At 34.2% G+C, this 13,412-nt stretch overlaps 1 protein-coding gene across 1 annotated transcript; it reads left to right on the top strand.

Annotated features, from left to right (window-relative positions):
• Positions 1–274: 274 nt before the first annotated feature.
• On the top strand, positions 275–1,468 carry LOC110898005 (zinc finger protein 1). The gene has a single exon (XM_022144740.2). It carries the CDS (start codon positions 447–449, stop codon positions 1,263–1,265), a length of 819 nt encoding a protein of 272 aa, XP_022000432.1. The 5' UTR covers positions 275–446; the 3' UTR covers positions 1,266–1,468.
• Positions 1,469–13,412: the final 11,944 nt, after the last annotated feature.

The following is a 13,412-nucleotide window of genomic DNA, read 5'->3' on the forward strand; positions in this document are numbered from 1 at the left end:
TGTCACATAGTAATATATCTCTCTTTTCATACTAAAAGATACTGAAACTATTTGATATCATGTTTAGCATTATGATTGTGATAGATTAGGGCTACTATATTTGCCTCAGGTGAAACCTTCTTTCCTCTAGAATAAAAATGATTAAATCTATAAGAAGGTACAACTTTACCAGCATAGGGTATAACTATAGTAACATGGTTAGACTGTAGTGCATGATATTCAACTATTTGTGAGTCAGATGAAAAGCTTTACCTAAAATTATACTGTACTTTAACTCAAATCATGTCTTTAGTCTTTATCTAGGAAATCTCTTTCACATAGTATTTTTCCACTTAAAGCACAAAGCACTCACTTTCCATAAACAATTTCTTCCCCCCTTTCAGTTTCACATGCCCCTTCAACCCAAGATAGAGGCCCTAAAACACTACTTGTACGCTAGCTAGCTCATGGAAATATCATATGATCTATTGCCAGATGCCAAGAAGATTGGAACTTGTGATGCTCCTAAACAAGATGATGATGACCAAGAAACAAAGACACAAACTTTAGATGATGATGATGATGATGATGGTTCAAGATTGAATCAAGAACTGAATCTTATAGATAGTTTCAACATGGGTAACTCATCAGAAAGTACAACACAACAAGCATCAGATTCAACTGAGCCTAGGGTTTTCTCCTGCAACTACTGTCAAAGAAAGTTCTACAGCTCACAGGCACTAGGGGGTCACCAAAATGCCCACAAAAGGGAAAGGAATCTTGCAAAAAGAAGCCAAAGAATGGGGTTTCTTTCAAATCCAATGATTTCAGCAGCTGCAGCTTTTGGCCACACATATATGCATCAACAACACCACCATGATCAAAATTACTGTTCTACCCTTTCTTCACTTCCTCTTCATGGCTATAACAACAACAACAACAGTCACAGATCACTTGGAATTCAGGTACACTCAATGATCCACAAACCTTCTAATTCTATGTTTTCGGCTTCGAATTCTTCGGGTTTCAAGAGCTTTTATGGGTCAAAAGGATGGTCATCAAGACCTCATGTTGATCAGCAACCAGCTATAGGGAAGCTCAACATAGCAGGCTACCCCTCAAGCCTGGCCGGAGCTCCACCGTCCCACGGTGGTGTTGGGCGGTTTGAGGTGGTTAGGACTGGAATGAGTTCAATGGCTAAGGATGAAGTTGGTGGTTTATGGTGGCCGGAGTTGAAGACCAATCAAGATGAGTCTCAGAAACTTGATTTGTCACTCAAGCTCTAGTCAACTCACCCTTGACTTGATCCATTAGTTCAGTTACATATATATTTTTTCTTCTTCTTAAATGTTCTGGTTGAGAATCCATGATACTTATGTTTCTTTTTGTTTAATTTTTCTTTTTTGAAATTGAAAATAGTGTGTAAATTTAGATCTTGGAAAGATTGCTTCAGATATTGTTCTTTTATGTATTTTGTAAGTTTTCCTTATTCCAACCCACCCCACCAAGAAAAAGTGGGGATGGTAACCGGTAAGAAAGTAGCACAGTCCAAACATTAATAAACCAGAACTATTTTGATGTTTCATATATTATTATTCCTCTCAAGTCTAGTTTTAAGTATTAAAAATTAGGAAAAATTACAAGTTTTGTACTTTATATTTATATCACTTCTTAGGCAGTGTTTTTTTAACGAATGTTAATAGGCGGTGTACTTTACTAGGTATTTTGTTGCAAGTTTAGTCCTTTACACCCAACCCAGTTAAAAAACCCTGTTAATTGTTGGATGTAAAGAACTAAACTTGCAACAAAATACCTAGGTAAAGGACTAAACTAGCAACAAAATGCTTAGTAAAGGACACCGCCTGTCAACAATTAACAAGGTTTTTTTAACTGGGTTGGGTGTAAAGGACTAAACTTCCAACAAAATACCTAGTAAAGGACACCGCCTTTCAACATTCGTTAAAAAAGACACCACCTAAAAAATGGTATAAAAATAAAGGACAAAACTTGTAATTTTACCTAAAAATTAAATTCATATTCTAAATTAAACTAATTTGGTCCTAGAGTTTCTATCTTACATTTTGTGTAGTTCTTTTCCTATATTGTTGTCATAATTAATTTAATCAATTATGAATTGAACTAAATGATTGTTTTAATTAACTTCTAAGAAAATTTAAAAAACATTTATATTTCTATAATATATATAGAACGCTAAATATTGTGAGAACCGTGAGAACGAATGAAAAAACCAATCAAAACCAATTTTTTTTAATACAAACCTCATTGTAATTAAGATACAACATTAAAAAAAAGAATTTACAACATCAAATAATTCATTTCTCCTTTCAAAATCACTCTTTTAAGATTTTTTTACACATGTGTAAATATAACAGATTTACACATGTGAAAACGACAAACTTACCCATGTGTAATTTTTTTTATTTACGAATTCACGTAAATTTAAACGTGTAAATTAAATTTCTAACATTGTATTCGAATAATAATAATAATGCTACGTGTAGAAAAAAAATTTGAATTGTTTTTGACTAAGTTCTCGCGGTTTTTGCATTTGTTCTCACGGTTCTCACAATATTTAGCGTTCTCATTTAAAATTAAACCTTCCCCTATATATATATATGTATATATATATATATATATATATATATATATATATATATATATATATATATACACTTCTCTTATTTTAAGATAGAGTTTCTAGATTTGGGGTCTCCCTAGACGCAGGTCTCTATTATCATCTGGAATAGAGGTGTAGTTTGCATACATCATCTCTAAATTTTACCAATAGTTTTGAAATTGTGAGATTTTACTGAGTATGATTGTTATTATTGTATTTAACTTCTAAAATTATAAGAAACCATAACTTAATTGTTTTTATATTAACTTGTATGGACCAATGTTGATGCTCAAGGTTCTTGGCGACAAAGAACACTCACTAAATTGCTAAAACATTTAAATAAAAAAAAATCATTACTATTAGAAAAACTCACACGATACCTTGGATTACTTAGAGTATTTGCAATAGGTTATGTCGACCTTCACGAACGGAAAAGAGAGAGAGGCCCACCATACAGATCGATGTTGAGTTGAATAGAGAGAGGGAACACAAGGTTCTTGGCCACGCATTGTCCATGGCAGGCCATAACGATTTTTGCAAGAGAAGAGAGTAAAGATGTGTGGTCTAGATAGAGGAGGAGGTTCTTGGGGACAACTTTAGGTAAGTGATGATTTGACGACTCGTATAATGGTGATGCTCTTATATTACTCACCATGTATACATGTACTATTATCAAAGATATATTCTGACTACATTCGAAGACTAGTTAGTTTATTGAGATATGATTATATATGGACTATCTTTGACCTTTCGAGAGTTGTTAACGACTTTGAAGTACTTTTTTGAAATTTCTCTCCTTTATATTCCGTTTTATGTCAATTTTATATTCAGAAAAGTGGATGAAGTACTATGGAGGTTTCAAAATATTAGGGTTTAGAACTCACAAGTTGTGTGTCACACCTCAACCAAAGGCGGAAACATCGAGGCAGAAAAAAACAAGATTTTTTGAGACTTCATAACATACTAATTGTGAGAATAATTTAAGTAAACAATATTTCATTTCATACTAAACCGAAGTACAGTGTCAGGAAATGGAAATACAACATTTTGCAACTTAAACATAAACAACGAAAAGAAATAGATAACTAAAAATTGAGTGCGTTTCTAATCCATCCTAAGTTGATTCACGTGCATCAAGCTAAGTTCCTGCAACATATATTAATGTATCCGTCAATAAAACTAGGTCGGAGAGCATACATGTTTGGTTTTACATAGCATATAATAAAAAGGTTCTCAAATCCGACATGCCAGTTCGTATACTAAGTTAAATTGCAAGCTAGTATGCACAACCTAAGGTGCTGTTTGTTTTTTCAGAGGTAAAACATTTGCAGTCTGTGGACCACATCTGCAAACATCTGTAGCAGAAGAGGTGGACCAAACCTCTGCAGTCTGCAAGAAAAAGACTTTTTGTTTTTTTTAACTTCTGTAACCAAACAATACCTGTCTCTCTCCCTCTCTAAAAGCAACCACCACCATAACCATCATACACCACCACCACCTCCTCGTAGCCACCACAACCATCTCACATATAACCACACACAACCAATGTCGACGGGAAGTTTCCAACAATCAGCAACAACCAACATAAAATTAGCCAAAACTTTCATCAAATAAACCATAATTAAATTGGGGATTATGAACAGCAAAAAAAAAAAAAAAAGATTGACGTCAATTCATCATGAAGAAACTATAAAAAATTAAAACAACATTACAAATTATGTAAATTGACACTGGTCCAGTATGCAAAACGATTGTTTAAACAAAAAAATAAGAATTTGCAGATTAGAAGAAATTAGCCGCCCCTGGATCTGCAATACTCATCACCGATACCGGAACCCAACAACCGACGCCGGCGGCTGCAGCTGGGGTGGAGAAGGGAGGTGGTTGTTGTGTGGGAGCGACGGAGGAGGTGGAGGTGACGAAGATGTGGTGGTGGTGGCAGAGGAGGTGGAGGTGTCGACTGGGCGACGAGGCAGCAGGTGGTTGTCGGATGTCACGCCCTGACTTTTGCGGAAGCGTATACGTGTGACTTGATCAGTTTTCATTGTATTCGATTATAATAAACAACTATATGACAAAAATGATGTTCATCCATTCATAAGTTTAAAACATTACAACACAAGTTGTTTAAGTTTAGGTTACAATACATCAAAAGATAAGTAGTTCTATAAAAGGACTTCTTTGACAAAAGGCTAATTTCACGAGGCTTTGCATTCTACATCTCATCAAGGATGGGATATACGAATCAAACCCTTCAAAAGTGGATGGCATCTAAACTTGAAATTTACAGCTTGAAAACAACATCAGCGCCAAAGATCCATCTAGTTTCCTGAAATACATGTAAGTTTGAAAACAATCAACAAAAGTTGAGCGAGTTCATGCGTTTTGTATGAGTTCCAAATAAACTTGTAAAAAGTTGAGAGAATTCTTCTGATAACCGGTATGTAAAGCGTATATGAACAGATCATTAATGTTTTGCAAGAACATTAATATGTGTGTGACGGCGTAGGAAGTATCCAAACCTAGCGAATTTCCTCCGGTCCACCCGGCTGGAACGACATAATCACTACATGCGGCCACACAAGGACCGATGAGTGGGGCTCGCTACACCCGATAGATCTACCACTCCTGCCCCTCGTTCTTTACTAGATTAATGATACTTAAGAGTGCGCCTACCCATCCACATGATCTAACAGTTCATTTCTTAGCTAAACCATACCATTGAAACATGTATTTCACCCCCGAGAGTTATAAATCTGAAAACAGCTAAGAGAAAAGGGGGACATGAACTCACAAATTTGCGTCCGTAACCATGTGTACTCAAAGTGGATGTCCTCAAGTCGTATTACTACCTACACACGTGCTAAGTTTTATTAGACACTTAGGTCGTGTAACGAATCTTAGCCTTAGTTATTTATTAAGACTTATTTTGGAATTTTGGTATACTTTGAGTTACACGCTTGGTGTATGTTGTATACGTAATTATATAATTCCAAATTTGTATATATTAGTTAAAATAGGGATATTTTAACTTAATTTATTTCCATACAATTATTCAGAATATTGTTAAAAATAATATGTTTTTAACTTGTTTTGTCATATGGTTCTCACATATATATTTATTTTCAAGTATAGGTATACTTGTATTATGTGTATGTTATTTTGTGTTTTCGTATTTGTGCATAATACTTGTTTATCCGTATTTTACCAAGTGTTGGTAGTGTATGTCAGTATGTATTTATACGTATATGAATACGTATTTTCTTGTATTTATCAAGTATTCTGTACTTAATTTATGTATAATTTTCCGGAATATTGTTTTTGCATAATTTAAAAATTACCAACTTTATATTCTTAAAATATATATATTTTAAGAGAATTTTTATAGAAAAATATCTAAAAATTTTATTTTGGTAAAAGTATGTATTCTACATGTACCTTAAAAATAATATATTTTTAAGATCAAAGTTAGAAAAATATATTGTTTAGTTTTCACCAAAATAATATATTTTTGAGTTGTTTATGAAAATATATATTTTCTTCCATTCCAAAAGTAATATATTTTCAAATTTTATAAAATATGATATATTCTTATAATAATGGTAAAAATTCATACTTTGTCGTTTGTTCGGCTTCGAAAATACCGTTTACCAAATTTGTCAAGATACAAATTAGATTAACGGAATATATATATAGTCCAAAATGTCCATTGTCCGAATCGTCCAATATTCGTGTGCAAGTTATATATTTATTTTCTTGTGATTTTTGTAATATTTGAAATTACAATTTTTAGTATTTTGGTGTGGTATTTTATTTTATTTTTCAAGTTGCTAATTTTTAGTATAACTAATACAAGTAATATACATGTAGCACATGATTTTGTGACTTCTAAATATATATTTTCCTAAATATATACTTAGTCATTTTTATTCTTGAAAATCACCCTCCCATACTTGTAATTTTTATAACAAAAAGTATGGAAAATTTTTATATTTAAAAACATAATAAAAAATCACTTGTAAACACTTGTTTAAGCATATTTTTCTAAGTGATGAATTTTTACAAAAATTTTGCCATGGTTTCCTTTGAAAATGGAGGTTTCCATGCTTAATAGCATATCATTTCTTTTTCAAAATTTCACCAACAATTATCCTACAACTTACCATATGCCATAACATACATTTCTACAATAAGGTATGAACTTGAAGTTTTGTAAAATCTTGTAGTATTTTAACATGATGTTTAACATGGTTTACTAACACAAAAAACATGATTTTTATTCCATAAAAATCATTTTTACAAAATTTCAATCTTCACAACTTGTAACACATTTTTACAAAAATTCATTTGCTTGAATTTTTCATGTCTTCTACACTTTAATGGTTCCATTTTAACACATGAAGCATGTTTATTTTCTTTTAAAGCTCAAACCATGTTCTTTGTAAGTAAACTTTGGTTTTCTTGAAACTTTCATGTTTAAAATCCCATACTTTTAAAACTTACAACTTGTAGGAACCATCATCCTACACAAAATCATGTTTATATTCAAGTTCATATTAACATAAAGGATGATCATCATGGATCTTTCAAGATTCATCCTCATACTTGCTAGATCATGTTTTAAATCATCATCTAGCAAGCTTTTATGTGGTGATCTACACCATACACTCAAGAAATCAACAAACAAGTTCATCACATATACTAAACAACTTAGATCTTCGTGATTTTGAGTTTTATTCTTATGTTTATCTTCTTGTTTTGGTGTGATCTTTAGATTTTAAGTTACATATACTCTTTAACCACTAATATAATATGTAAAATCATGATCAAGAGGTATTGTGGTTTGAATTTTGAGTTAGTGAAAAGTGATGAAGTCTAAGGCTCTTTGTTCTTTTATCCTACAACATTTCTTTATACAATGTTTCTAGTGTCTAATATCTTTGTAACAACACCAATTATAATATTCAAGAAAATGGTGAGGTGGTGGGGCCCTTGTTGAACATCCACCATGGGGGGGGTGTGACACTTGTGCTCCATAAACACACACAATGTAGGAAACTATCTTTTATCAAAGAAACAATGTGTTTTGGTCTCAAAAATTTGTTTATTTTGGTTTTACAATTTCACATTTTGATTCTAGTTCATTTTCAAGCTTTAAATCGCTTTCTAGAAAGTTAAACGCGAACTGATGCGTAAACGTAATCAGTTTAATGCGGCAAACACTCCGGAATAGTGACATAGGCTTAACATACCTTAAATAACTTTTATATAACTTAGAAATAAGTTTTGAAAGCTTTGGTGTGTCAAAAACAAGTTTATTCACACTCAGGGACTTTTTGCGTCAAACTGCGAAAGTCTGCTGATTCACATAGTATCGAACATTCCGGAACTTGATCATAAGTTAAACATGCCCTAAATATCCTTTACAAAGCTTAGAAATAGGCTTTGAGGTGTTTGGTGCGCAAAAATAAACTTATTTGATCAACAGGGGCTAAAAGCATCAAAAAGTGCCTAAATGACCAGATTCATTGTATCTAGTCCAATTTTGATACTTTGATGGTTTTTACCCCTTGATTTCAATACCACTTGCTTGTTTTGAGTGTCCCATGGTTTAGAAATACCTTGTGCTCACATGTAAGGTCTAGATCAAGACACGTTTTGCGAGGAACGATCCTAACGGTTCTCCAAAATCTATAAATACCCATGCTTTCATTCACTTCAACTCACACTTGATTCATTTTGCTCTAAGTTGAGGTTTAAACACTTCATACCTGAGCAAACTTGGATCAAACTTCCTAGCGTGGACCCTTTGTAAGTATTCTTTCGTGTTTTTATTGCGTTTTCAAGCACGAAAGTCAAACAGTGTTTACCTTTATGCTTTGACCAGGTTATGGTCAACACAAAGTTTGTTTGAATTTTGCAACGTGAGCGTAATCACGATGGTTATAGTCCCTTGTGACTAAACCTACTGATTACCACGTTGATTATGTGTAGTGACGAGTCATAGTTTCAGTCAAAATACGCGTCTATGCGTATTTTGCAACCAAACTATTCTTGGGTATCAAAATCGTTTGTTTTGATATCAAACTTGTTTTCTAACTTCGGTAAACATGTTTTAACATGTTTAACTCGTCACTTTTAGGATAGTGCTTGTGTAGAGTCGTAAGTCAAGCGGTCTTGACAACCGCTTAGACTTTCGAACCCGACCCGTTTGGTCAATCATTAGGATCCGACCAAACATATAATGTGACCATAGTTGTATAGGGAATAACCTTCCGAGGTTATACCTTATGGTCACTCTCTTAGTTAGTTGTATGATAGGTAGTTTATATGCCTTAGGAAAATGACCAAAATGCCCTTTTTCGCATAATTTCATTTTAAGCATATGTAACACATGTTTTGACATCTAAACTGATTATATAACATAATTAGATATGTTAAGGCATATAATACTTGTCATACGACTAGTTAGGCGTCTCGAACGCGCTTTCGCGCGAACGACATGTTAAAGTGGCGTAAGCTACCTTAATGGGTTGTAATGGGTCATAAGCGCTTAGGATAGGTTTCGGTTTAGAATATAGGCTTTGTTAAAACATATCACATGAGTTCCAACACTCATTTGGTTTACAAGACCTCATTCTACCCGATCTTTCGATTTAGGTGTCGATTCCCTAACATAGTATTTGTTACCCTAGGAACCGCTTCAACACTTGAACTCTTGGTCTTTTGAGCTTTGTTATACCCTTTGAACCGGGACTATACACAACCCCAGGCGAGTACATAGTTCCCCTCTTTTACCGTTTTCAAATGTTTTAGGGTGATTCATATGTGTAATCGATCTGTTTTCAAAATGTATGGCATATGTGTGTTCACTAAGTGCTTTTATGTGTATTATTCTGATTATGCAAATGTAATGTTTTATCCTTAAGTGATCTACCTATCTTCATAGCTAGATTCATATAGGATATTTGAAGTACAGTCTTAGATCTTCCTATCTTCATAATAAGGTTTTTAAGAAGTACTTTACAACTCGATGGTTGGTTTTTGTGTAGTTTGCTGGTGATTTAGATAACGAAACCAGATAATACAACAAGCATGTGGTGGATACGCCACTGGTACTTCCTATATATAAGTGTGCTTATTGTATTACCTTTCGTGGCGTTATCCCGAATCACCATTAGGATTTAGGATTGTTTTGATTCAATAATTCAATATGACAAGAACCTAGGATCCCTGTAGTATCTATCTATCTTCATAGTTAGACTTATATGGGATGTTTAGAGTACTAATATTGGAGTCCATGTTTGGATTCATTATGTACTTTAATGCATGTTAGATTAGACAATGTGACAGAACCCAAATCCTTATAGCATCTATCTATCTTCATATGTTGATTCTTGTAGGATATTTAAAGTACTGATATTGGAGTCCTTGATTGGATTCATTGTATGCTTTAATGCGTGTTTACGAGTCGGTACAAGTTGACGATTTATGTGTTATGTGGTAGTTGTGATTTAGACAACGAAACGGGTACAATAAAATAAGAACATGATGGATACGCCGCTGGTACTTCCTATATATAAGTGTTCTTATTTTATTATTCTTGTAGCGTTATCTGGATCACTTTAGGATTTTGTGTACTATGGTTTCAGTATTCTATTATCGAAATCCTTGTAGAATCTCCCATATCTTTATATGTTAGATTCTTAGAAGGATATTTAAAGTATTATTGATGTGTGTAAAATGCAACATATAAATTACATCAATTGAGGCATAAAACTAACCCTTTTTAAGTACTAATATTGGAAAAAGAGTGTTTTTGTCTTCCTTTTGTATTTTCAGGATAAGATGAGCTCAAATTCACAAAAGAAGCAAAAAGACAGCTAAATCTAACATAAATACAAGAAAAGGAACAAAAGTAGATTGCCCGACCCCTCAACGGCATCTTCCCAAGCAGAAAAGAGAAGTCAGAAGACTAAACACGCCCCGTGCTCAGCCAGCACGGGGCCGTGCCCAAGAAGCAGCAGAAAAGACAAACCTATAGAAGCTTCTATTGCCCACCACGGGGCCGTGTCCAGTGAGCAGGGGGGCGTGGCGAAAGTACAGCAGGCGCATTAATTGTAATTGCGAATTACAATTAATGAAGAGAGAGAGTGTCAGACAGGCACGGGGGCGTGTCCAGCGGACACGGGGCCGTGCCCAGCCTTCTGTTCAGCCTATAAATAGGAGTGCTTGGTTTCATTTCAACTCATCCCTTGGCACACCACCTCTCTCACACTTCATCCACCACCCACCACCATCACAACACCATCATCCATTGTCCATCATAGAGTGTGTGAGTCGTCTCGGGATCCAAGATTGATCGTAAGAGTTCTTAACAATCAAGGCCATGTTTGCCTAAGTCTCTTACATCACTTGGTGAAGACAAGTGTTTAGTATAATACTTTTTATTTTTAATCTTTTGCACTTTTTATTTGGTTTTGTATTAATGACTTTAATAACTAGTTGCTTATGTTGAAGGTGATCTTTCCTTATCGTTTGTTCGTGGTGTCTTGGCATTATTTTACTGTCTATATAAAATAAAAGATTTTCACCATTCATATCCCCACGGTCTATATGGAGGTATGTTGGCTACCTGGTCGTGGGTTAAGGTAACGGTTTGGTAAGGGTCTTGCCCTTGTTCAGCGTTTAGAGGTCCTGCAAGGGACCTGGGTCAAATTTAGTAGGATCTCCTTAAATGCCCATAGGTATTGGATGGCGGGGATCCAAACTCTTTGACCCCCTCATAAGTTAACTACTATTAATACTATAACCCGGCTATTTAGGACTGTATCCCTGCTGACTCAGACTACTTAGCCGAGGGTAACGTCAGCGCCAAAAGCGGGGCCTAGCATAATTTGCATTAATAACTTAATTCATTATCTTCCAATAATCCAACCCTTTAGGATTGTATCCTTGCTGACTCAAACTACTGGGTTGAGGGTAACGTCGCCTTCAAAAGAGGGGCTTACTACAATAACTAAGATAATCTCTTAAACAAGTGCAAAAGTGCGAAAATAATCAAAGGTTATACTAATACACGAGTCGGATCCAAGTGATTCATCTTGTATATCTGTTTTTATTTTATTTTAATTTTCAGCATTTAGTTAGTTTTTATTTTTAGTTTAAAAATCTTTTATAACTTCTTTTTGATTTGATTAGACGTTGAGGATAAACCGGTACTAAAAGCTCTTGTGTCCTTGGACGACCTCGGTATCTTAACAACACTATACTACGTCCACGATGGGTGCACTTGCCCATATGTGTGTTTAGTGTTAGTAAATATCGTGTTTTATAAATTTAAAACTTGGCTAAAAGTGTAAAAGGGCTTAAATATACATCTAAATTATATCACACCTAACGCACATCAATTATCATAGATCATTGATTTGATTTATATAATACTTATATAAGTTTTGATTTATTTCAAAACAGTTATTATTAATCCTTGATTGGATTCCTAATAACATATTAACAAGTTTTTATGATGGTTTAATCGAGATTTCAATGTAAGGCATAAAATGACTTAGTAAATATCATATTGCCATATACAAACCTATTTTGTCATGAGTTTTCACAGTTAAGATTAAAATATTGCAATACCAAATGTTTTGCCATTTATTTGGCTAATAAAACCTATGTATTCGCCGGCATTTTTATGCTGACTGTTTTCGCATATGTTTCAGGTTTTCGACTGTTCAAGCATGCAATGCGTAGGACTGCATACGGGCCTTAGACTTCTAAAACAAATGAACAATTACATGTATTCTTTGTTTGTAAAACAATGTTAATGATATTGAAACAATTTAGTACCAGTAGTTGTGAGCAATTTCTAACGTGACTCCCCGATATTTCCGCCGCGTGTTGTTATATTATGCGATTGGGGTGTTACAGGGGGGTATCTAGTTAGTTTCAAATGTTAAGTTAGAGATTAGTTAGGATTTAAGTGATTCGGTTAGGGGTTTAATGATATTAGTGGTTTTGATGTGTAATATGGTGTTCATTGCTAATAACTAGTCTTGTAACATTAAAACAATGCTTCTAGTTCAATTTTTGGTGTTTCGGGTAGTGTCTGGTTGTTCATTCGGTTATTGGTTCGTTAAGGTGCTAAATTGCGCAGTTTAGTGTGTTATGAGATACCTTTTATGACAGTTTTCATTCCTGACACTTTACAAGTTATTCTGGACATCTAAACCTTGTTTCTGCATAATATTTTGATGTTTAATTGTTGATTTTTGCCGAATTTTGCAGAATTATGCATTTATAGTGTGTTTTAGGTACTTTTTGGTGTTTATTCGTCACTCGGAAGGCAGTTTCATAACCTTTACTTTCCTATATAGAGTTCTAGTGTAAATCTTGGTTCTGGGACTCAGTCTGTGTCCTAACATGATGTTAGTCTGAGTACTGAACTCCTGTCAGTACTACTAGTTTATTTGATAAGTGTGCTAGTTTTGTCTATGCACTAATTGAACTGTTTCGGGTTGCATTTATCAATCATAAGTAGCATGCATCATGTAATGTATTTGTGAGCCTTTTGAAAGTAAACATGAAATCATTCATATCCTAAGTTCATCATGCACAACCATATATTACAAGTTACTGTTCACATTGTACGGAAATTACATGAAAAAAGTGCCAGTTGTCACATCGAAGGAGGTGGAGGTGGTGGCGAAGGAGGTGGAGGTGACGGCTGGGAGGAGAAGAGGTGCTAGGGTTTTGATAAGAGATGTTTGTGTTTTGAGATTAGGAAAGAAGA

The sequence above is a fragment of the Helianthus annuus genome, chromosome 13 (assembly GCF_002127325.2).
Source record: "Helianthus annuus cultivar XRQ/B chromosome 13, HanXRQr2.0-SUNRISE, whole genome shotgun sequence".
NCBI classification, from domain to species: Eukaryota; Viridiplantae; Streptophyta; class Magnoliopsida; order Asterales; family Asteraceae; genus Helianthus; species Helianthus annuus.